This window comes from Carettochelys insculpta, chromosome 5 (assembly GCF_033958435.1).
Source record: "Carettochelys insculpta isolate YL-2023 chromosome 5, ASM3395843v1, whole genome shotgun sequence".
NCBI lineage: Eukaryota > Metazoa > Chordata > Testudines > Carettochelyidae > Carettochelys > Carettochelys insculpta.
Window position 1 is genome coordinate 46,790,903 of NC_134141.1, and position 25,791 is coordinate 46,816,693.

Below are 25,791 nucleotides of genomic sequence, written 5' to 3' on the forward strand. Positions count from 1 at the left end.
ATCCTTCAAATTACACTAGTTACATAACCTTTATATATTCGTACACTCATATTTAAATATTATTTTTCTGAATAAAAGAACTAAGCTAGTTTCTCAGAAACTAAAGCTATAATAATTATATTCCATGCCTATGAGGTCCCAACATCAGCCGCTTTGGTAGATGAGTTGCTTACAAATATATCAGAAACTCAGAGTTTAACAGCAAGTATCCAGACAGTGCAACCCTAAAAATACTCAGGGCTGGCCAGAAACAGGTATGGCCAGGACACCTGAGAGAACATAAGAACATAAGAATGGCCATACTGGGTCAGACCAAAGGTCCATCCAGCCCAGCATCCCATCTGCTGACGGTGGCCAATGCCAGGTGCCCCAGAGAAGGAGAACAGAAGACAATGATCAAGTGATTTATCTCCTGCCATCCATCTCCTGCCCTTGTTATGAAGGCTAGGGCACCATACTTTATCCCTGGCTAATAGCCATTTATGGACCTAACCTGCAAAAATTTATCAAGCTCTTTTTTAAACCCTAATAGAGTCCTGGCCTTCACAACCTCCTCGGGCAAGGAGTTCCACAGGTTGACTGTGCGCTGTGTGAAGAAAAATTTCCTTTTATTAGTTTTGAACCTACTACCCATCAATTTCATTTGGTGTCTCCTAGTTCTTGTATTATGGGAAAAGGTAAATAATTTTTCTATATTCACTTTCTCCACACCATTCATGATTTTATATACCTCTATCATATTGCCCCTCAATCGCCTCTTTTCCAAACTGAAAAGTCCCAGTCTCTCTAGCCTCTCCCCATATGGGACCCTTTCCAAGCCCCTAATCATCTTAGTCGCCCTTTTCTGCACCTTTTCTAATGCCAATATATCTTTTTTGAGGTGAGGAGACCACATCTGCACGCAGTACTCAAGATGTGGGCGTACCATAGTTTTATATAGGGGAAGCATGATATCTTTTGTCTTATTATCGATCCCTTTTTTAATAATTCCTAACATCCTATTTGCCTTACTAACTGCCGCTGCACACTGCGTGGATGTCTTCAGAGAACTATCCACTATAACTCCAAGATCCCTTTCCTGATCTGTCGTAGCTAAATTTGACCCCATCATGTAGTACGTGTAATTTGAGTTATTTTTTCCAACATGCATTACCTTACACTTACCCACATTAAATTTCATTTGCCATTTTGCTGCCCAATCACTCAGTTTGCTGAGATCTTTTTGTAGTTCTTCACAATCTGTTTTGGTTTTGACTGTCCTGAACAACTTGGTGTCATCTGCAAACTTTGCCACCTCACTGCTTACCTCATTTTCTAGATCATTGATGAACAACTTGAACAGGATCGGTCCCAGGACTGACCCCTGGGGAACACCACTAGTTACCCTCCTCCATTGTGAAAATTTACCATTTATTCCCACCCTTTGTTTTCTGTCTTTTAACCAATTCCCGATCCATGAAAGGACCTTTCCTCATATCCCATGACCACCTAATTTACATAAAAGCCTTTGGTGTGGGACCGTGTCAAAGGCTTTCTGGAAATCTAGGTATATTATGTCCACTGGGTGCCCTTTGTCCGCATGTTTATTAACCCCTTCAAAGAATTCTAATAGATTAGTTAGACACGACTTCCCTCTGCAGAAACCATGCTGACTTTTGCCCAACAATTCGTGCTCTTCTATGTGCCTTGCAATTTTACTCTTTACTAGTGTTTCTACTAATTTGCCTGGTACTGATGTTAAACTTATCGGTCTATAATTGCCAGGATCTCCTCTAGAGCCTTTTTTAAATATTGGTGTTATATTGGCCGTCTTCCAGTCATTTGGTACCAAAGTGGATTTAAAGGATAGGTTACAAACCACTGTTAATAACTCCGCAATTTCACATTTGAGTTCTTTCAGAACCCTTGGGTGAATGCCATCTGGTCCTGGAGACTTGTTACTATTCAGCTTATCAATTAACTCCAAAACCTCCTCTAATGTCACTTCAATCTGAGTGAGTTCCTCAGATTTGTCACCTAAAAAGGCTGGCTCAGATTTAGGAACCTCTGTAACATACTCAGCCGTGAAGACTGAAGCAAAGAAATCATTTAATCGCTCCGCAATGGCACTGTCTTCCTTGATCGCTCCTTTTATATCTTTATCGTCCAAGGGCCCCACTGCTTTTTTAGCGGGCTTCCTGCTTCTAATGTATTTAAAAAACATTTTACTATCGTTTTTTGAATTTTTGGCTAGCTGTTCCTCAAAATCTTTTTTGGCTTTTCTTACTACATTATGACACTTAATTTGGGAGTGTTTATGTTCCTTTCTATTTTCCTCACTAGGATTTGACTTCCACTTTTTAAAAGCTGCCCTTTTCTCTCTCACTGCCTTTTTAACATGGCTGTTTAGCCATGGTGGTTCTTTGTTAGGTCTCTTACTGTGTTTTTTATTTGGGGTATACATTTAAGTTGGGCCTCTAGTATGGTGTCTTTAAACAGTTTCCATGCAGCTTCCAGGGATTTTAGTTTAATTACTCTACCTTTTAGTTTCTGTTTAACTAGCTTCCTCATTTTAGTGTAATTCCCCTTTTTGAAATTAAATGCCAGAGTGTTTGACCGCTGAGGTGTTCTTCCCAACACAGGAATATTAAAAGTTATTATATTGTGGTCACTATTTCCAAGCGGTCCAGTAACAGTTACCTCTTGGACCAGATCCTGCGTTCCAGTCAGGACTAGATCGAGAATCGACTCTCCCCTTGTGGGTTCCTGTACTAGCTGCTCCAAGAAGCAGTCATTTAAGGCATCAAGAAATTTAATCTCTGAATCCCGTCCTGAGGTGACATGCACCCAATCAATATGGGGATAATTGAAATCTCCTATTATTACTGTGTTTTTTATTTTGATAGCCTCTCTAATCTCCCTTATCATTTCAGCATCACTATCACTGTCCTGGTTAGGTGGTCGGTAATATATTCCTAATGCCATATTCATATTAGAGGAATGAATTGTTATCCATAATGATTCTATGGAACATTTTGATTCCTTTAGGATTTTTACTTCATTTGATTCTATATTATCCTTCACATATAGTACCACTCCGCCACCCGCACGACCTGTTCTGTCTTTCCGATATAATTTATATCCCGGTATGATAGTGTCCCACTGATTGTCCTCATTCCACCATGTTTCTGAGATGCCTATTATGTCAACTTCCTCCTTTGATATGAGGTACTCCAGTTCACCCATCTTATTAGACAGACTCCTAGCATTAGTGTAAAAGCATGTTAGAAAACTACCACTATTTATATGTCCGCCTTTCACAGACGCGTTGGATTTTTTTATATGCGATTGTTTCACATCTGATCTTGCCCATATATTATTTCCCACGTTCCCTATCTGACTAACTTCTAGGGAATCCCTGTCTATGGAGCCTCGTGTAAGAGAAGTCTCCGTCCGATCCAGGTGCTCCCCCGCATGAATCGGCTTTCCCCCACCTCTTAGTTTAAAAATACACATTGATACATCATGGCCGTGTCTACACGTGCCCCAAACTTCGAAACGGCCACGCAAATGGCCATTTCGAAGTTTACTAATGAAGCGCTGAAATGCATATTCAGCGCTTCATTAGCATGCGGGTGGCAGCGGCGCTTCGAAATTGACGTTCCTTGCCGCCGCGCGGCGTGTCCAGACGGGGCTCCTTTTCGAAAGGACCCTGCCTACTTTGAAGTGTCCTTATTCCCATGAGCTGCTGGGAATAAGGGGACTTCGAAGTAGGCGGGGTCCTTTCGAAAAGGAGCCCCGTCTGGACGCGCCGCGCGGCGGCAAGGAGCATCAATTTCGAAGCGCCGCTGCCGCCCGCATGCTAAGGAAGCGCTGAATATGCATTTCAGCGCTTCATTAGTAAACTTCGAAATGGCCATTTGCGTGGCCATTTCGAAGTTTGGGGCACATGTAGACGTAGCCCATATCTGCAGTAGTCTTCACAGGGATCCCAGTCAGAAGACAAACAGTGCACCAACACAAAGATCTAATATCGGCTTTATTAAAATTGATTTTTAATGCTGGGTTTTATAAATTCGAGTTTGAGCATCCTCACCTTCCCAAACGCTCCCCACAAATTCAATTTCTTGCTGCCACACGTAAGTCATCAAATATCAACTGTTGCAGCAGTGTATTGTGGGAGCCTATCCCACAGTTCCCTGAGCCCCATAGCATTCTCAGTATTTTCGCTGGTGCAGCCTGGTAAAAAAATGCCCCAGCATCTTCCTACATTTCGTTCCCCTAATTCCTATGCTGTATTAAGCAAACATCTCTTTTTCCAGGAAGAACCTTGCTTTTCTAAGGCTATGTCTACGCTACAAAAATAACTTTGAAGATGCTTACTTCGAAGTTCAGCATCTACACACACCCTACTTCAAAGTTAAAGTTCCAAGTAGGGCACTACTCCATTCCCAGGAATGGAGTAAGGACTTTGAAGTTGGGCTCCCTACTTCGAATTAAGGGAAAAAAAGTGTGCAGACTCTGCTGGCTAATTCAAAGTAGTGCCTAACTTTCAAGTTAGTTCCTAGTCTAGACACACCCTAAGTGATTTTTTTTTTTTATAAGTGAGGGGAGAGGGAGGAGGGATAGCAAAACAGTTCGAGCTTTTGCCTGCTGAACTCAGGGCTGTGAGTTGAATCGGTGATTGGGCCATTTAAGGATATGGGGCAAATAGATTTAAACAAAATGTCTGGGATGGTGATAGGTCCTGCTGTGAGTGCAGGAGGCTGGACTCAACAGCCAAAGCATAAAGAAAGCAGATAGGAAGGGTTAGAAAAAAGATTTCAGACTTCCCAACCAACAGGTTTTCAAAACGGAATGCAAAACCACTGGAGCACATGCAGAAATGGAGGGGCTGAGGACAGAAATTCAGGCGGCTATGCTGCAGCTTTGCAATCTACCCTGAATGAGAGGTAGTAGTACATTCCACTCTACGAGCAACCTGGAGAATGAACTGTGACATAGGGCAGATCTGAACAGCTGTGTAAGATTAAGGCTTGGATCTGCGTTTAGACCTCCTGGCAAAGAAGATCCTCAGAAGAAGAATTTTCACTCAAAAGACCAGCAGATGTGAGCGTTCCACGGAAAATGCAAATGGCTCATTAAAAACACTGATGGTTCCTTTTCTGTCAAAAGCCAGCCACTCTAGTGGCAAAGCTTTTTCTTCCCCTCAAAGACTACTTTCAATGTTTTTCATAAGAAGGCCTTCCCACTCCAGATTGTTGATCTGGAATGGATTAACCCGTAACTGAAAAGAAATTCGGCCTGAGCCAAAGCCCATTGAAATGAATGGTATTGCCTCCTTTGGTCACTACAACCTTTACTTGGCTGTCTGTGATAATTGTAGAGCTGATATGCTGTTTTCAATGGCCTTTGCATCAAGCTCATACTGAATACCTGCCCTCTCAATTTTCCGTCAAGGGAGACTTCCCCCGGTCGGCTGCAAGGCCCCCAGATAGCAGCCAGCCCTGTGTATCTTATCCACTGAGGGAGACTTCTCTCTGGTTGGCTGCAAGGCCCCCAAATAGCTGCCAGCCAGCCCTCAAGTTTCTCATCTGCTGAGAGAGACTTTCCACCGGTCAGCTGCAAGGCCTCTGAATAGCTGCCAGCCCCCAAGTATATTATCCACTGAGGGAGCCTTCCCCCAGTTGTATGAAAGGCCCTTGAATAGCTGCCAGCCAACCCCCAAGCATCTTATCTGCTGAGGAAGACTTCCCCCTAGTCAGATGCAAGGCCCCCAGATAGCTGTCAGCCAGCCCCCAAGTATCTTATCCACTGAGGGAGACTTCCCCCAGGTGGCTCCAGGACCCTCAACATGTGCAAGTAAACTGGAAGCATGTTCAGTACATCCTATTGGTTTGGGGTCAAGCCACATGATGCAGCTGGGCGTGGAAAATATCCAGAGTGCATGGCACTTCTGGGGGAAGGAAAGGAGGGGATGTGGGGGGACAGGACAAAATGTAAATGGAAAAAGAAGTTTCTCAGCCTCTCATACAAGCACAACCCCCACCCACAGCCGAGCTGCCACATGGTGCATGGGGGCAGTGGCTGGCACCAGGAAGTGCAGAAAAAAAAATATGGCAGAAGTAGACACAGAACTAATAGCAAAGAAAGAAAGAAGTTTTTCAGCCTCTCATGCAAGCATGACCCTACAGACATGGGCTTCTAGGTGCTGAATTGAAACTGTCTTCTTGTTGCTTAATTCCTGAGCACCTGAGAGCATTGGAGATGGAAGAGCCCAGAGCGGAGAACTGTGGGGCATTGTGAGGCACATACGGGACATCTCTGGAGGCTAATGAATTTGATAAAGACAGGGCGCTTCATTTGGAATTTTAGATTTGACCTGAATGCTACACTCATCAGATATTATATCAATTTTAGAGCTCCATAAAATGAGCTAAGGGTATTTATAGTAAAGACAGGCACTTGGTATAATCAAGCTAAATGCCTTAAATTTGATTTTATCTCATAGCACAGATGCAGTCAAAGCTATTTTCTCTTGTTGCTACTAGTATGGACTACAGTAGAAGGGTAAGGTACCTTCCCCAGTAGTAAATCCACTGGTTGATTACATTTTACGTGCACATACAAACCATATGCAAATTGGGATGAATCGAACAATGAATGTCTTGTAATCTATCTGAATCCTGTCAGTCACATATTCTTGAAAAATGAAGTATAAATGTCCTAGCAAAATAAGTGATGTTGGCATATAGCAATTCCACCATATTAACCTTTCCTTTTTTAAGCTTTTAATTTTCACTAGGCCTACGGGAAGCCAAGCATTTATAGATGGAATATGACAGAGAGAGAGAATTCACCTGGCATACAAAAGAAATTATTAATTTCAGCGGTTTAAATCAATTTTGCTAATTCAGGGCTCATTATTTCCAAGGCTACACAGCTTTGTCCAGAAATCCATGTACTCTGAGACACCAGATTGCAACTAAAAGATAATTATACTACACAAGTAAAAACCTTAATAATAGTGGGAAATAATGGGGGAAGGGGAAGACCACAGAAGGGGGCTGCCCACAGGGGGGTGGCGACCCCCACTGCCAACATGGGCCTCCGGGGCCACCCTGCCGTTAGATGGGGACCCGCTGCCCGGGGGTGGGGGGGAACAGGGGAACATGAGCCACGGGGCAGAGGTTGGTACTCAGCCTGTCCCTCTCTCCCCTCCTGTTTCTGCAGCTGCGCCATCTGAGGGCTGGGAGAGCCTCACACCCTCCCTTGTCCTGGACAGCCCCCTCCAGAGGCAAGGGACGGTGACCATCTGGAGACACCCCAAACCACCCGCTCCTGGAGGGGCCAGCAGTGGTTGGCACGGGACCAGTACATTGCCACCTCCATCTGGCAGCCGGTGGAGCTGGCAGAGCGGCACCTCCCAAAACGCAAGAACTAGGTAGGGGTCATCAAATGAAGTTAGTGGGCAGCAGGTTTAAAAAACACAAAACACAAATTAAGTATTTTTCCACACAACACACTCAACCAGTGGAACTCCCTGCTAGAGGATGTTGTGAAGGCCAAAACTATAAGAGGATTCAAACAAATAGATAAATTCATGGAAGCTAGTCATTAATGGACCTATTAGTTGGGAGAGGGCAGGGATGATGTCCCTAGCCTCTGTTTTTCTGGGCTGGGAATGACTCACAGGGGATTGGATCCCTTATGATTACCTGTTCTGTTTATTCCCTCTGGGGCACCCGGCCTCAGCAATTGTTGGAAGACAAGATACTGGGCTAGACTGACCTTTGGTCTGACCCAGTGTGGCAATTCTTACGTTCTTATCTTCACAACCTGCTTGAGCAACAGCAAATAGACAGTTTGGTCTTACAGTTTCTGGGCAGATTTTAAATCAGCTCCCCACAGCTTAAGCATAGGTTGTAAAATGTTTGGCTTCTCTGTGCCAAAACAACTCAGAACTCCAGGTACTGTAAATCTTTTAAATTGGAAAAAATGCACATAAAGTTCACTTTGACTGACCTCTATATCAAAAAGGGGAACACATAAAATTGTAGTATTACCTAGAAGTGGGATAAAGCTTATATTTCTTATCAGGGCCCATAAAAGTGAATTATTTTTCACTCAAGATGTCAATCCCATGTATAAAAAGCAGCAACTTCTATGTTGCTGTTACAGCATGCAGTGGCTGAATTACAATATTTTGTGGATGACGAAGGTTTCTTAGCTCTTAAGTACAGTGTATTTAGAAACAATTAGGTTTAAATTAAATATATTTATGTTCCAATAAAGGTATCACTTTCAAACCTGAATCTAGAAACTAAATCCTCAAAACACTAATTAAAGCCGTGGCCTTCCAATGCGCTCTGTGCAAACCCAGGGGTCAGCTTACCTGTAGCTCTTTAAGATCACCACTTAAGGAACCAATCCAACTCTCTAGAGTTTAAGACCTAGATTTTAAAGCAATAAAAATGTACTTTTTGGTGCCAAGGACCCTTTAAAGCAATCTCAAGATCCTGGGAAAGTACCCCAAAATCATCATCATGATCAAAAACATTAGAAGCTCATCTAGATATTACATGGAGTCGTTCCCAGTTGCTTCAACCAGACTTACGTGGCTCAAAAAGAGGGGCTGTCACTACTTCTTTAAGAGCAACGAGGGGTCCTGTGGCACCTTATAGACTAACAGAAATGTATGAGCATAAGCTTTCTTGGGCAAAGACCCACTTCGTCAGATGCAGGTCACTCACGAAAAGCTTGTGCTCATACATTTCTGTTAGTCTATAAGGTGCCACAGGACCCCTCATTGCTTTTGCAGATCCAAACTAACACGGCTACCTCTCTGATACTTCTTTAAGGATGCTCTTCCATTCACCTCTCCAACATAGATTTTTTTCTTACCCACCATTAGATCTACTTTTCTTTTTTTACTTTATTTGGTCACCCCTACTTGCATACCTGCAGACCACCTTATACAATTCTCCTCTTTTATTAAATTTCAACTCTCAAATACCTATAGTCTGTTATCAGATTTTCCGCTAACCAGTAATCAGTTGGCTACACAAGACATTCAGTTCTTTTAATCTTTCCTCATAAATCAATCTCTTTTGCATTTAGTTATGTAATGTAATTTTTAACAACTTTCTGTGCCAAGTGCAAAGGATTCAAGACAGCAATGTGGGTTCATTTCCACCTGGTCCACTTCTGTATCACCTCCTCATTGCCACAACATTTCTGCATATGTAACCTTATGTAATATTTGTAGATGTTTCTGTACCTTTTTTTTTTTTAAATGGATAGGGTTGTTAACCCTAAGTCAACCCTTTTAACCTCAGGGAGGGGTGATCCAAATTTGTATAGTCTCTACCTTTTGACCTGCCCAATTTGGGTGACTCTTCCAGGAGCTGTAACTCCTGCTGGCATAGCTCTCCAGGTCATTGAGATACACAAGCCACCTCACCCAGACAACGGAAAGACCAAGACAATGAGGATCAACTAGTCCTACAACACCACCATCAGACTGGGAGGGGATGACCTGAAAGATGTGGAGCAGTTCACCTACTTGGGGAGTATTATGGGCAGAGATCGAGGGACAGACAAGGATATCAATGCCAGGACAGGGAAGGAAACAGCGGCATTCAAGTCTCTTCGCCCCACAGGGAGATCAAAAATAATAGCTGTGAAGACAAAACTGAACCTTCAGCACAAATGTGAAGAGCGTGTTCTTGTACACCAGCTCTCACATCCACACTAAAAAGTATTCAAACTACAAGCTATATATAGTCATAAGCATATGCCTGAGGTACAGCCCTCATATCAAAAGGCAAGGTTTTGTCACAAATGAGCAGCTTTGGAATAGAGCAGGACAAGAACCATTTGATATTTAAATCAAGAGAAGAAAGTGGGGATGACTAGGCCACACACTCAGAAAATCATCATCCAACATAGTCCATCAAGCTCTCACATGGAAACCTCCAGGAAAGCACAAAAGAGGAAGGCCTCGAACAGCACAGAGAAGATCTACTGAGACTGAAGGACAATAACTGGGGTACTTTTGGAGTCAGAAGTTTTGACTCAAGACAGAGTGAAGCAGAGGAAACTTGTAGATGACCTATGCTCAAGTACAAAGGTTTAAGTCAACCCCATGAATAGGATTAAATTCTTTTAATAACCTATACACTCTAACTTATTCACAAGAGCAAGGATCATAGAATTAGTCTCTGCTTCTCAAATGCAAGCACAAAATAGAGAAGTTACTTACGCTGTCCACAATAAGTTCCAATATACCCCTTCTGGCACTGGCAATGGTCATCTGCACAAGTACCACCATTCATGCATCTGATACTGCACTGTTGTACTACAATAGAGCATATTAACACATGTTAAATATAATGGGTTTAAAAAAGAGCTAACAGCAAAGTTATTCAAAAGCACACGTATACACAATACATACTTTAGTAGAGATATATATTTCTCAAAATGTTCACATATGCCTGTATTTGTGTGACAAATTATCAAGACATTTCAAGCAAAAGCTGGGGATGATAACTTTTCCAAGAACATTTGGCGTAACTTGCAACTCCGAAAATATCGAGAATGATTTTGCAATGAACTCTCATGCATAAGTTCAGAATTAGAAAACTGTGTTACAAGACAGGTAGTGTATTCATGGCATCTATGAATGTTTAAATATGCCAATCTGTCATATTAAGAGTGATCATTTTGTATTGACAAAACTAAAGCTACAAATTTAAGCCAGGGAGCTTCTTGGTCTAGGGGTCTGAGTCTTGCCCGCAACATGAAAGGTCATAGGTTCAAGTCCCAAATAAACTCTTCCGCAAGGGGTGCAGTGGATTAGTGTGCAGTACCACAATAAACATGCTGAGGTTGTGAGTTCATGCCTCACCTGGAAATGCTGCTTTTGGAGGAGGGAAAGGTCAATGTTTTGAGCATTGGCTTGCTAAATGTAGGGTTGTAAGCTCAATCCTTGAGGGGGCCATTTACGGATCTGGGGCAAATAGATTAAGAAAAATAGTCTGCCAGGGATGTGGTAGATCCTGCTGTGAGAGCAGGGAACTGGACTCGACTTCTGAAGGTCCCTTCCAGTTCTATGAGATAGGTATATCTCCATATTCGTATGTAGTGATAAATATGTTTTCTGTAAGGTACTTGTTTCTACAAGCATATTTGGGAAAAAATGGACATTTATTGGAGATCAATTTAAAAGAGATATCTAAAAACAATTAAAATATTACAAATCCTTACTAGATTTTGATCCACAGGTAGGTGATATTTGTCCACTGGAGCAAGTGCACATATTAGGACGGGAACAAAATCCATCACCACAACTATTTCTACAAATTGCTGGGGAAGAAAGCATTAAGAACCCAGTAAAAAACAATGTTCGTAGACGCAAGGTCACAAAAGAAATGCTCATTAATGTACTAAAAATTTATAAATTCCTTTAACACACACAGAAATCTCTCAATTCAAAAAAAATTAAGCATTGAAGAAATTACTTTGCCACCCCGTTAGAAACAACAGCCTCCATAACAAGCAATTGAATGGAGTTAAAATGTTAAGTTTTAGAAAGAATGACTTACAATCAAAGTAGGAAATCGAGTTTTGATTACATACAACACTTTCCAAATAAAAAGCACTATATGATACAAACTCAAGTTAATGAACAGGCTTTGTCAGATGTGGTAGCCTCCCTTTCAGCCTTCCTACAAAGAATTAATGAAATCGGCTGCATCTACACTACAAGATAAATTCAATATGTAATAAAATCAAATACTTAATCTTGATATCATGAACTTAAATAAAGTGTCCACGAAGCTTCTTTAAATTCAACCCACCTTTTCTCTGTGTTGAATCTCTGCATTCCCATTACCCTGTGCAAGTTCAACAGTACGAGCACTGAATTGTGGGTACCTAACCCACAGTGCCTTAGCCTCAGTTGCTTGTGGGTGTTTTATGTTGGAATCCCAGAATTCCAATCACTAACCCATAATTCACTGCGTCAGTAACCAGGCAAAGAGAGAACTGGAGATTGTGCCATTTCCTGCTGCAGCATTCCAGTGAAAGAATGGATCCACAAACACTCCAAATCATAGCACAGATTGTTTCAACAACCACAGTGGCTGTCACACAATTTGTCTTTCAGTTCCAAAGCTCAATGGCACTTGTCTATCCTAGTGGTGCTGCTGCCACTGACGACGATGATAATGACGACAAAGATGGCGTTTTGGAACAGCAGTTGTGCCATTTGCAAACCAAGAACGCAGGACTGCTGGCTGCCATGAATGCATTGATGACAGCGAATCAGCTTTTTTGGACTCGAGAGACCAGCACACACTGGTGGGATCACATCGTTTTGAAGTCCTGGGTGACCCACAGTGGTTGCAGAACTTTCGCATGTGCAAGTCCACCTTTACAGAACTTTGTGATGCATTGGCACCTGCCCTGAATTGCAGCAACACAAAAATGAGGTCGGCTTTAATGGTACAGAACCAAGTGGCAATTGCACTGTGGAAGTTTGCAACCCCCGACAGTTACCAGTAAGTGGTAAATCAGGTTGTGGTGGACAAATCTACAATGGGGTCAGCAGTGATGGAGGTGGCCCATGCAATCTGTCAGCGTCTCCTCAGGAAGACTGTGACCCTGGGAGATGTACATCCCATAGAGGATGGCTTTGCTGTCCAGGGCTTTTCTAATTGCAGTGGGGCAGCAGATGGCACGCACATCCCGATCACAGCCCCGGACCACCTGGCATTGGAATACATTAATCGAAAAGGGTACTTCTCCATGGGCATGCAGGGGTTGGTAGATCACAAAGGTCATTATACCGATGTCAACGTTGGCTGGCCAGAGAGGGTTCATGATGCGCGCACTTTCCAAAATTTGGGACTGTACCAAAAACTCCTGGATGGGACTTTTTTTCCTTGATCAGAAAATCAAGGTTGGTGATGTGGAGATATTCATTGTTATGTTGGGTGACCCGGTTTACCCTCAATATCTAGGGGTTCCTTTTCATCCATCTCACACAGAACTTGTTCAAGCCCCCACCCTGTAGCCTGGGAAATTCGTACACCACTGGACGCCCCAGAGAGGCAATGCTTCTCCACTCACAAGCACAGAGTCCGAATGTAGAAAATAAACTTTTAATGAAAGAGGCAGAAAAGTCATATGGCATAAGCTTGGGAAAATAACACACCCAGAGTTCATAACCAACCCTCAAACAACTGTCCCACCTCAAATGTCCTTTGCCTCTCAGGCTCACCAGTCCAATACTATAAGGATCTAATCCCACACCTAAACTTTCTCCATACCCCTCTTCAAATGCCCCACTTCCAACTCTGTCCAGTCTGGGCAGACCCTGACCCATCAGCCTGATGCATTGCCTCATTGAGCCTGCAGCAATGCCACCTTTGTGCTGGGCTGGTGTTCTGTTTGCCCCTGCCAGCTGCCCCACGAGCCATCTGCTGGTCTTCTGCCAGCCACCCACTCACTGCCCACTCCTGCCAGCCACCTTAACAGCTGGCCGCCCACCACCCACTCCTGCCAGCCACCTGCTGTTTCTCTCACCAGCCACCTGTCCACTGTGCTCTGCCAGTCATTTGCCCACTGTCTTGTGGGCTTTGCTGTAGACAAAACCCTGTGATTGCATATCTCTGTAGCTTCAGCTCATAGCAGCATTCAGCTCTGGGCCTAGCCACAGCACCTCAGTATCCACCAAGTCAGCTGGGTCAATTGGTATCCCTCCCCACTTCCACCTCGCAATGCTTAGATGGAAGGAGCCCTATGCAATCTGTATCTTACACAGCAGTGACAATAGCTCTCTACTCCCACAACAATTTCAAACATTGGTGAGACTCCACAATTCTTACACTGTGTGATAGTATAAATTGTGACATTACACCATGTTTACAATAGATGAAACTTCATTGCTTCACCTGCTACCCATCAGGCTTTGTTTACAAAGCATTACCTATGCACACCTTTGCATTTTCACACAAATCATCGCTAAAGGACACATTCCCCAAATCCTTCTGCAGTATTGAGCTTCTGGTGGAACATTTTTTACATATGTGAATCAAAGTGGGAGAGTTTCCCATCTATATGGCATTCTGAAGTGTAAGCAACAGGCAGGGCTTACTCTCAGCCATCTACACTGCCATCCACCAGTACCCACACTCAGGCTTCAGAAGTAAGGTCTGCTTTAAAGAATAGCTTTATGAATGATTTGTAATGCACATGGTACCTATGTATGTCTCTGCCATAATGCCAATAAATCAAGCTTGCCTTAATGGCCCTTGGAACTGGAATGGCAAGGCAGCCTTACACTCTCTCCCTGCGTGCAGGAGCCCTGATGACAGGGGATGGGTGCCCTCTCCTTGGGGGACTCCGGCCAGTGGGTATCAGCTGATGCCCTGCTGGTTTGGGAGTCCCTCTGCAACTCAAGCAGGATCTCCGTCTGTTTAGTAATGGCTGTTACAAGCTTTGCAGTGACCTCGGTCTGCTTTGCCATGACCCGAGTATGCTTTGCCACAACCTCATGTATTTTGGATAATTGCTGCTGCTGCTGCTGCTGCAGGTCAAGCACTCTCTCATTGAACTTTACTTGACTCTGACGCCACTCAGCTGTACTGCGACGCCACTGAGCAGTGTCCTTTGTCAAGTTCTTACACTCCTCATGAGTGTCTTGCATGTGCTGAAGGATCATATCTTGTTTTGCTTTCCTAAATCTCCTGTTTTTTTCTGCAACACCAGGCACTGGGTCTGGAAAATGACAGTCAATTGTACCCTAATTTTGACATGTGCTTTGAAGTGCAATTAATGGGTCTTTCTGTGTACTATCACTGAAAGTATACTTTTGAAGGAGACATGGGTTATTACAGTTCCATCCTTAAGCGTGCATTTCACAATACCTCACTTGCCATCGCTTCTCCAGCACATTGCTTTGCAGACATGGTAAGTTATAAGCAATTGTCCTGTTTTCGTAGGAATGGGAAGGTCTGCAAAGCGGGGGCAGCCAGCAGGTGTCCTGGCTGGGTGTCCTGTGGCAATGACAAATAGACGGCTGCAGCAGGGCTTTGATGCACAATAAAAGTAATGTAAAGGAAAAAAAAAATATCCAAAGAAAGGCTGGATGTAAAGGGACATGGAAGAGGAAGAGGTATTCCTGAGAAATGAAAGTAAACGTTGCTTAGTAAGGGACATGGGAGGGGAAACTCCCAGCAGAGCCCAGCAGCTGCATGGCACCCAGGAGTCCTGCAAAATCCAAAGGAACACTGTGGGGGGAGGGATTGGGAGGGTAAACGCCCAACAAAGCCTGGCAGCAGTATGGCCCAGGCGGGTTGGGGGAGCATGAAAAATGAAGAGAAATGCTGGTTGGAAAGGGACATGGGGGAAAACCCCACCAGAGCCCACAAACCACGTTGCAGAATAGAGCACCTAGGCTGCAGGCCAATGTAAAAAGGCAGGAAGCATGTTTTTTTAAAAAAAAAAAAGATGCAAATTCCTGTGCCTCTGCAGGTTGCCAAAGACGACATCACCCTCCTAAAACTAACAGATATGGAGAAAGAGCCACTACTCCTGCTGTGTGACCGAAAGCCTGGAAAATTTTCTAAAATGCTGTGTGGCACCATGACACAAGATCGCCAAGCCGGGCAACCAGATAGCAAGGTGTGTGCTACTGTGGAAGCTGCAGCAAGTCAGGCCAGCCCAAGAATCTCGTGAAAAAAATACAAGAGTGCCTGGATGAGGCCTTCAAGGAGATCTCCGAAAAGGAGAAGTGTTCCATCCCAAGACACATTAACACACTGTTCTGAGGGGCACAGAACCACAGCCAGCAAACATGTACCTAAACACAACCCTATAGCTATACCCACCCCCAACCCACTTCTAGCATGCAGAATAAAGACTCACCCAGACCACTTGCTCCAGAGGGCTCGGGGATCGGTGTGGAGGTGACCAGCATGGAGGGGACCAGTTCCAAGTCTATGGCAGAGAGCTTAGGGCTGTCCAGAACAACTTCCTCTGTCCCCTGCTCATTGCTCCCTTCCTCCTCCCTGTTGCCCTCTTCCCCTAGTCCATGCTGATCCTCTATGCTCAACCTGGAATCCATATCAGAGCCTCCACAAATAACATAATTCAGTTTGGGCTCCATGGTGCTGTCGTTCCCCATAAGCATGTGGAGCTGTTGATAATAGCAGCAGGTCTGTGGAGCTGCCCCAACCACTGGTTGGCTTCCCAGACTTTTTGATAGGCCTGCTGGAGTTCTTTCACCTTCACCCAGCACTACATAGAGTCCTGGGAGTAATCTTGGGCTGCCATCTCGCATGCCATCTGATGGCCATGTTTCTTTTGGCCATGCGAAGTCTCTTCACCGCTTATAGTTCTCCCCCAGTGGCAATGCTATCCAGAATCTCCTGGTGGGTCCAAGCTGGGGCTCTCTTGTGAGCCTAAGGTGCTAGTCAGATCACTACCCTGAGTGCTCATGATCGCAGTACAGAGCTACCAATAATTGTTACCTATGTGTTGCAATGGCTACCGATAAGGTGCAACGCAATGGGCAAAGGGATTTTTCATAATGGATGCCCTTTATATTTGCAGGGCTGGGCTGCTAAATTCCAATTCAAATTTTGATTCAAATTCAATCCAAAGTTCTCAGGCTTACTTCCTTCTTCCTGCACACCTGACAGCAGTGAAGGACAAAGCGGCCATACTGGGAGGGTCACCGCGTAGCTTTGTGGGATACGTATGGGACACTTCTGGAGGCTAACAAATTCAAATTAAGGACATGGTGCTTCCACACTAGCCTTGATTCGAGATTTTAAATTAAAGATAGATGCTATACCCGTCCTGTAATATCCATATTCTGTCATCAGCATTATGTTTCAATAAGTCGAGTTAAACAGTAACACAGGTAAAGACAGTCATGTTTTAATATTGAACTGAAGGCTTGAAATTCAAATTTATCTTGTAGCATGGGCACAGCCTCAGACAAACAAGCAAATACCTCCATATTTTCATTAGGATGATAATTTTTCTCCCCTGACTTTTAATTATGTTCCCCTCATAGAACAACTACAGAAGTATGAAAATGCCAAGGACCAAATCCTGATCTCTGTCCTAATTAAGGACAAAAAATATAATGGGAGGTTCTGTACAAGGGACAGAATAGGAGACAGAACATTAACAGAGTCAGCACCCAACACAAACAGCTCTTATAGGAGACAGTACAAATGCAATGTCCAGATGTGGAGGACTTCTGCCAGCCCTTATGTTTCCTTGGAGATCTACATGTTCTTAGAGCCTACAACCTCCCCTAGCTTAGTGGGACTGCGAAAGAGACACAACCCTTCTTCCTGATGGAAAAGTGCAATGGAAATTTTTGAGCATCCAAAACTGGTTTTCAAGCTCCTGTCTTAGAAAGCCCAGATAGGGACAGCTTCTGTCCTAGAATTTTGTATCCAGGTTTCTAACTGTTGAAAAAAAGTTAATGAAATGAGACTAAATCTAATTTTTATAAAAGCGAAAATTAAATATATTGTTTTCTTGCTCTACTAGCCAAATAAAAGAGTTCTCTCCAGGAAGGAGATTTACCAACTTGCTTAATTCCTTTCCTCTCAAAACAGAAGCTCCTTATCAATGCCAGACTAGGCAGAGTTTTTCAGATGTGTGTGCTCCTTGAAATTCTCCTCTAAATTCTCACAACCCCTAGCTCACAGTTGCAGCCTACAGACAGTTCTCTTCAGCTGGTTAGCAGATGTACCAGAGAAGGAAAATTAAAAACTGTCTATGTCCAGCTAACACCCATTGAACCTCTCTAGCCCAGCACTCTCTCACCTGGATACATCTGTAACCCAGCATAATTTTAATTAACCAGACAGCCACTAATCATGGCTGTGGCCAAGTTTCCAGTGGCCCCATCAAGTTTGTTTACAGTCACCAGTCCTGGCTCTCAGTGTTCTATGCTTTGATTTAGCTGTAATTTACCATAAAAGTCTTCTAAGTGCCCAGTATGCAGTGAAAGTGTTGGTAATGCTGCTAGACAATATTGACCTCCTGTGGTCTGGCAAATTCTCTCATTCAGCACCATGTTCAGCCCAAGGCTGCTGAACTAGAGAGGATCACCTGTAATAGGTTATCCCTGCGCATCCTTATCCTTTGCTGACATAAACTTCAAGGAATTTGATTCAGAAAGAGTCACGTAGTATCTCCCCATAATTGGTTATATTTGTTATAAAATGATGGGACTACTTAAGAGACCTTCTAACCAAATAACTGGATTAAAGTTTCCAAATTGATGAACAATTTTAGACAGAAGTTGCAATGCAGTGTGATGTCTTAGTGTAATCTGTGCAGAAGTTAACTATTTTCAAGGAATACATGGCAAATTGTTAATCTACCAAAAATTCAACTAGTCCTCATATATATTATAATCATCATCATCATCATCAACCATGGGCTCAGCGCTATTTCCTATTTCCTTCCATCTTTCCCTGTCCAGTGTGGAGTGGCTTAGTTTCTGTATATATTATAACCTCCATGCTAAATTTCAACTGAGATTATCAATAAATAAGTTTCTCATGGCTTCACAGCATTTGGGATGGGTAAATTAAAAAGTTCTATCACAAGAGAGTTTCTTCCAAGCTGCTTAAGCAGAGAGAGAAAGATCAGCTCCCAGTCTGATATCCCAGCAATGTAACAGCAAAAACAAACTAAAAATGAAAGCAGAATGAAGACCTTTTTGATGGAGTCTCTGGGAACCAAAAACATGTTTCTCCCTCTTTATTGTCCTGACAGTCAACACAACAGAAACCATTAACAGATTTTCTTCATGGAAAACTTACTCATCTTTATTCTGAAAGATTCATGAAAATGACATTTGCAATCTGATATTCAAAAACCATTATTTATTGATACCATCTCTTTTATAGGAACTGTGGGAAGAGAAGCTGAATATCACTATCTGAGGGAGCAAATTTAAAAAAAATCTTTGCAAAATTCTCAGTTTTCTGGGGGAGGAGGTAGGAAGAGAGAAAATCACTTGAATGTATTGTTTTGTTAAAATTAGTAATATCACCTTGATTGATGCAAAAACAATCTTTTTCCAACCGACTAGTTAGAGTACAAAAGTCAGGCACCTGATTTACAATACATGGCCAAGAACAGGGACCCAGAACTACCTTGAGTCATTTATGAACCCACAGAAAAATGAGCTAAGTCAATTTCCTGAATAAGGCCAAGTTTACACTAGAAATGTTTGCCAGTACAGGTTGAATGTCTCTAATCTGGCACTTTCGGGACCTGCGCAGAGCCGAAATCCTATTTACTGAGCTCTTAAAAGACATTTGGGGTAAATTAGACTTTAATCACAGCACATAACACTGAGAGCCGGGACTGCTGGCTAGAAACAAACTTTATAGGACCATGGGAAACTTGGCTACATCCACAATAAGTGATCACCCAGCTAACTAAACTCATGCTGGATTATGGATGCTGTTGGACAAGACAGTGCTGGATTAGAGAGGTTCAACCTGTATAATAATGCTGGTTAGAGGTATGATACTTTACAGCATTATTTAAAATTGGCAAAAAAGCCCTAATGTAGATGCATTTGTACTGGCAAAAACCCCAAGCCTATTCCATCTGGGGAACAAGTACAAGCTACACAAGCAAAAGAACTCTTAGCTGGTATAAAATGGAGTAATTGCCAACGGAGAGAGCCATTTACTTTGGCCAGAAAAGTCTGTAACCACAAAGTGTTCTAAAGAAGTCTATGTCAGAAGAGGAGTAGAGCATGAATGTAAAAATCTGTTCCTATACTTTCTCATAACTCAAAACCTCTATTGTAAACAGTGTAATGTGCAAAATTTTACCCAACTTTCTAGTCATTTTGGCCTAATTCTGAACCACTAAGGTCAACGTGACTTTTCTTGTTGAGTTCAGTGGGACCAGGATAAGGACCTTTGTGCAAATAAGTCACACAGAAGTCAATATTCGAGTCGGACACGTGAAGAGACCAGGACTGCTGGAAGTAGTCCTGGCCAGTAGTAAGCACTACTGACGAGTATTAAAGATTAAATTGAGAATTAAATATAAGAGGGCTTTGAAAAGCTCTTAGGGCACGCCAGATACACCATTAGACACGTAAATACCTCTAATATCTGTCCCTACGTACTGTTCTTAATAGTCAACCATTAACACACAAAAACAGAATTTAGCACCAGTAGATGCTCCTATTATTCAACAACTAGCTTGTATTGCTGTCTTCTGCGTTCTGAATGATATAATTATCTGTTGTCCGTAAAACATTACGGTCAACCTAAGATCAGTGGTATTTGGCACAGCTGGAGATAATGTTAACAAGACTGGCTTAACTATGTTAAATCAAACACAAATGAAAAGGTCAGTAGTCATGAGCTGCCAAGGCAATGTCCTCATTGACATAGCAGGTCTTTCCATCTCTAACATCTATGAGCCAATAAAATTTCCTCCCTCTCCCCATGCCTGATTTGTTAGATGAGGCATTACAAACCACATCATAGCAGAACTGGAGAGCAATGTGTTCTTGAATTGCAAATTTGATGTAGTGATTAGATAAGAAAGCAGCCCAGGTTAGTTAGAGTAGGGTGCGTAGGGGCAGTTTTCATTAAATCTGAAGTTCACAGAGCAAAAAGCACACTTTGGAAATCAACTGTAACAAATATGCTTAAATTTTACATTTCCTTTCTAAGAAGACATTGTTTCTAAGGTAGGCACTTCAGAATTGTCTTCTTTTTGCCAAACCATATCAACAACAGCCAAATCTGTCAGCACAAAATTTGGCATGTCCAGTTCAACAGTCCTTCAGCCTCCATACTTTATGGCTATTAAAACAGTGAAATATGACAAGCAGGAAAATAAGTGAACACACCCAGACATTAATAAGTTTAATATCATATCATTATGCTGTTATCCCAAATTTATCACAGAAGTTTTTGAAAACTTCAGATCCCATTTGCCTGACATTTAGATAGTTGTCCTTCTTTTGTGCTGATCACTCAATTTTATGAATTTTTTAAAATAAGTGGATCCATGCCTTCCAGGAAAACCCCAAACAAAATGCAGTGATTTGCCAACCTTTGTTATAGGAACAATGAGCCAATAAATCTAGCCCTTCTTTTTTGGGGAGTAACCTAGAAGTCTGAAGTTGACAAAATTAATTGCAAAATATATTCCACTATCTTATAATAGATGCAATAGAAAAAATCCAGAGAAAATCATTTGGGTGGATCACCTTGAGACTGTAAAAACCCAAAGTCAGACACTTACGAACAATACACTGGTTTCCTCCAGGGAGCGTTTTCCATCCAGGGCAACAGTAGGAGTGGAATCTAGAGCCACACACATTTGGCCTGTCATATACATAAGTGCACATAAAATGTTGGTCAGTAAAAAGGCACATTCATGTTTTTGGGGGGGGGGAGTTAAACATATGCAGAAGGGAAGAAGTCTAAAGCCTATATACAGCAAAACAAAAACTGTATGTTGCCTCCCCAAACAAAATAAACAACCATCCTTCTTACCCAAAATAAAACTAAACAGAGAAAAAGCACCCTCCACCTCAAACCAAATAATACACTCTTCTTTCGCCAGAAGTGGACTCCAACCATCTTATTTAATAGTGCTGCAATTTTTCAAAGGTGAATGAGGCAGTAACACTGGACCAAATTCATCCCTGGTATAACTCCATTGATTTCACTGAAATTAGAGGAATTCGGAATTACATCAGGCACGAACTTAGTCCCATGTGTCTACAAGTAGTCCTTTAAAATAATACAGAGTACTCGTTTTACACTGCCAGAAGTCACTGAGAGGTAGTTTTCACATAGAGATGACTGGCCATGCAATTTATAATTTGAAATGTTTAACTACCATACTACTTCAAATCGTAAACAAAGACAAGCTTTTTGTATTATACATTATTCCAGTAGATATTAACCAAGTCCTCCTTTTAAAAGGAAGTCTACAAAAACTTTAACACCCCATCACAAAATTGAAGCAATATCTGTTACTTGTCCACAGCACCACTTCTTCACGTTTACCTCTGCAAGCGCCTAACTAGTTTGAAACCTATTCACCCTGTCTAAGAAGCTAGTTTTGAAAACCGTGGCCATAATTTAGAATGAAAATAACAACCCTCAATTAGCTTAAGAAGTGGCTTTGAAAGGCAACGCTGTGGGTGAAGCAGCCAGACCCGAGCGCCCCCGGTGGTGGTGTTTGAAGAGGGGAGAGGTTGCAGGGAGACCGCTGTGAGCTGCGCGGAGGTAGCCGAGGGGGTTGCACTACTGGGTGATGGACTCCGCGGTGAGGTTGGGGACCGGGGCTTGCCCGGCAGGGGCTGCAGCGGGGGACCGCCCGAAGGCTGCTGCAAAGACAGGGCCAGGCTGGGGGCTGCGGGGAGGGGACGGGAGCGGAGCGGGAAGGGGCCGCGCACCGCTTGCAGGAGCTGGGGGGTTGCATGGGAGCGCGCCCCTACCCCCGGAGCACGTCCTGCTGGCCTCTCCTGCGGACCCGGCTGGAGGCGGCCCCTGCCCCGTCCTCCGGATACTCCGAGGCTGGATAGACGGCGTCTGCTCCCCCCGCCGGCCGGACTTGCTGCCCGGCTGCTCCCTGCGACCACAGCGCGACGCAGCCCAGCCACAAGCAGTACAGCCGCGGGCAAAGCCCCCGCCGTGCCCCCATGCTGCGGCCGGCCGGGCGGAGAGCGCGAGCAGGCGGGAGGCCGGCTGCACAGGAACGCAACTCCCACGCCGGGGGGCGTCTTCGGGCCGCCGCGGTGGCCGGGGGAGGGGGCGCTACGCCTCTTTGCCGGCCGGGGGGAGCCGCTGCCCGGGCGCCGTCAGCGAGCGGCGGGCTGAGCGCGCTCGGGGGCGCCCCTGGCTCCTGGCTGCATCGCCCCGCAACGCGCTTGGGCGGGACCCCGAAGAGTTTCCAGCCGCCGGCTCGCTCAGGAGTCCCGCACGGCCCGCGACTGGGGGAGAGGCGGCGGCTGGGCAGGCGAGGAAGGGGCCCCGGGCGCTGCAGCCGCGGGCGGGAGCCGCTGGCGGGCTGTGGCCGCCTGTCAGTGGGGAGCGCGGCGCGGCGCGGCGCAGCTCGCGGCACGTGGGCGCGAGCAGAAGGGGGCAGGGGGAGGCGCTGCGGGAAGGGAAGGCGGGGGATGGGCGAAGCTACAAAGGGGCGGGGCGAGGCTGCGGGGCCCCCGTGGTTTCGGGGCGGTGGGGGGCTCCTCTCCAAGAGCTGCCGCCTCAGCCCCGCGGGCTTTTCCGTCCTTCCCTGGTCCCCTCCCTCCCGGGGCGCGAGAGGTGGGCAGGGAGCTGCCCGGCGTGGCCCGGGATAGCCCCTGCTCGGGGGAGGGGGCTTGAGTTAACGGGCCAGGCGGGGGAGAGCTGCGGGCAGGAGCGCAGCTGGGGCACTTCCCCGCGCTGAGAGGGGCGGGACTTGCTCTTTCCGGCCCGGCCCCTTCGCCTGACTTTGTTCTGATCCCGGGCGTGCGGAAGGCGGAGCTCAGCAGACAACGAAGGTTTATTCTTTCGGGAGGCGCGGGCTTGAGTAGTACAACGGCGGCAGTGAAACGAGGACAGCAGGACTGCGGCTCCCGCGAGGCGCATCAGATGCTCAGCCTTTGCCTTTTTTAGCAGCGTGTATTTGTGCGAGGCTTGGGGGACTTCGCCGGCGGGGGGCAGGGGGAGCAGAAAACTCCGCTTTTATGATTTGCAAAACTTGCTTTGCTTGGACTCCCCTCTTGGGGAGTTTGCTTTTGTTCCTTTATAAGCAAGCTCAAAAGGACAATGCAAGAACCAAAGGCTTAACTTACCTAAGGTTGTCCACAACCCTCCAGCTAGCCAGCTTTGTCCAAAATTGAACGAGCAACTGTTCATGCCCAAGGCTGGGTCGGGGAATAAATGGGGGATATTTAGTTAGTATTTATGGTTAGAGGCTTGAGTATCAGAACCACAGGAAAAATCCCCAGGGGGAAGTAACTTCATGGACCCCGCAGGTTTTACTTCTGTTGTCAGGTGAAGATTGTCCCTTGCAATCAAAATTGTCCTTCAAGATGAGGTTGGGTCATAGTTCTGTGACCAGAGGAATAGACATTGAGACAACGCCTACCTACCTACAAAGGGTGAAGGAAACACCAGCTGTGTCAGAAGCAGAGGGGGAGAAGAACTAAAAAAAAAAGACATACCCACACCCCCCAGCCATGCTCCCAACTAAATATTGTCAAAAGGTCTAGCTCGTCCTTTCTCAGCATAAACTGGCACACTGACTCCTACATATTTCTTCCCCATCTTTACTATATCCTATAACAAATGAAGCTGGACAGAAAATAGCTAGACAAGATGTGCCCGTGTTGTAACAGGAGTTTATTCAGTCTTATTACTTTCTGAATAGGGAACAGGCCACTGTAAACTTGGATGTTCCGATATATCTAACCCTGGCTTCTAGGGATATACTTCCCCCCTAAACAACTTGACTTGGAGAGGAATAAAAGAACCCACACCTTTAATGGTTAAGTATATATGATCCTAGCTTATTAGTACTCTGAGAATACTGAAGTGATTGTTTTACTAAACTAGGATCCATTTGAGTTTGTGCTGTTGGCTGTATGATCATTCTTTTGATCTTAAGCAAGATGTTATGCTATACCCACCCTTGATTAGCGAGCTTAAATTCTTAGTCACACATTATTTACTTGATTATATTAAAAGCACCTCTCCAAAGCCAGATGTCTGTGCAACTATTAAAATTCACATAGCAATAGATTTGTACCAGCATAAAAAAAACTAGCCTCTTTAGAGGTTCTTACCCAACTTGCTTTTGTATTACTTTATTTTTATATAATTGGGATCATTAGCCTCTGCAGTGGAAATACCCCATATTCTTGAAGAGTCTTCCACTGAATTTAAACATACTTCCCTGAACAAGTGCTGCAGAATTAGAGCCACAATTTTTCAACTTGTGTACATTTGATAACATGCTGCCTGTACATAGTAATTTTTTTTTTTTTAAAAAAGTGTTAAAATAGCCACTGTTTTTTAAAAAAAAAAAATCTAACTAGCTGGCAAAGGTTCCAGCTGTGAGGGAAGCAAGTAGTACTGGACAGGTTGTAATGTTAGTCAACTGTAAGCAAACTGCAATAAAACCACATTTAATTATGTCCTTTAAGTCCTTTTATATATATATATTTGTAGTTCACAAGTCTTTAAAGAGAAAGGATCTGACAGTCTGAGATGAAACCTCTTGTCAATCAAGAATGTGTGTAAATGCCTTTGTTTTGCTTTCCAGGTTTTTAAAGTTCCACATGACCACTCAAGTATAAAAGTGTTCCACTATCCAATCTGGTCTTCAGAAAGACTCTTATTTAATCTTATTTATGTTTTTAGTGCTATTTCAAAGCACCTTGTTTTGAAACTACAAATAGTTATCCTCACTATTTTGTAATTTTATATAGAGCAATGATCCCAAAATTTCATTAAAGCTGTCATTTTTACCTCATCAATATGCAACTTTAGGCTTCTCCTAATAAATATTTTTAAAATGGGGCATAAGAGAGCAGAAGAGAAAATAATGGAAAAACAAAATTATGTTCCATATTCATGAAAAATTTAAATATAAATCTCAAGAGTCTTGGATGTGGGGCTAGTTTTGATTGTGTTTTGCTGGGTAATTCCCACTTTCAATAAATCACATTATGAATTATCTGAGTCTCAATGGAACTCAGATAACAGGGCTCTATTTATTGCCCTGCATGAT

General features: G+C 43.9%; 1 protein-coding gene across 1 annotated transcript in view; it reads right to left on the reverse strand.

The window, feature by feature from the left end:
- The window catches only part of FBN2 (fibrillin 2), a 314,667-nt gene extending 291,634 nt beyond the window's left edge, over positions 1–23,033 (reverse strand). The window contains exons 1-4 of the mRNA XM_074995040.1: positions 22,514–23,033; positions 21,307–21,389; positions 11,248–11,346; positions 10,244–10,339 (exon numbers count right to left, since the gene is read on the reverse strand). Coding sequence (XP_074851141.1) covers positions 10,244–10,339; positions 11,248–11,346; positions 21,307–21,389; positions 22,514–22,719 — 484 coding nt within the window. The 5' untranslated portion in view covers positions 22,720–23,033. The remainder of the gene's footprint in view (positions 1–10,243; positions 10,340–11,247; positions 11,347–21,306; positions 21,390–22,513) is intronic.
- Between the last annotated feature and the right edge of the window lie 2,758 nt (positions 23,034–25,791).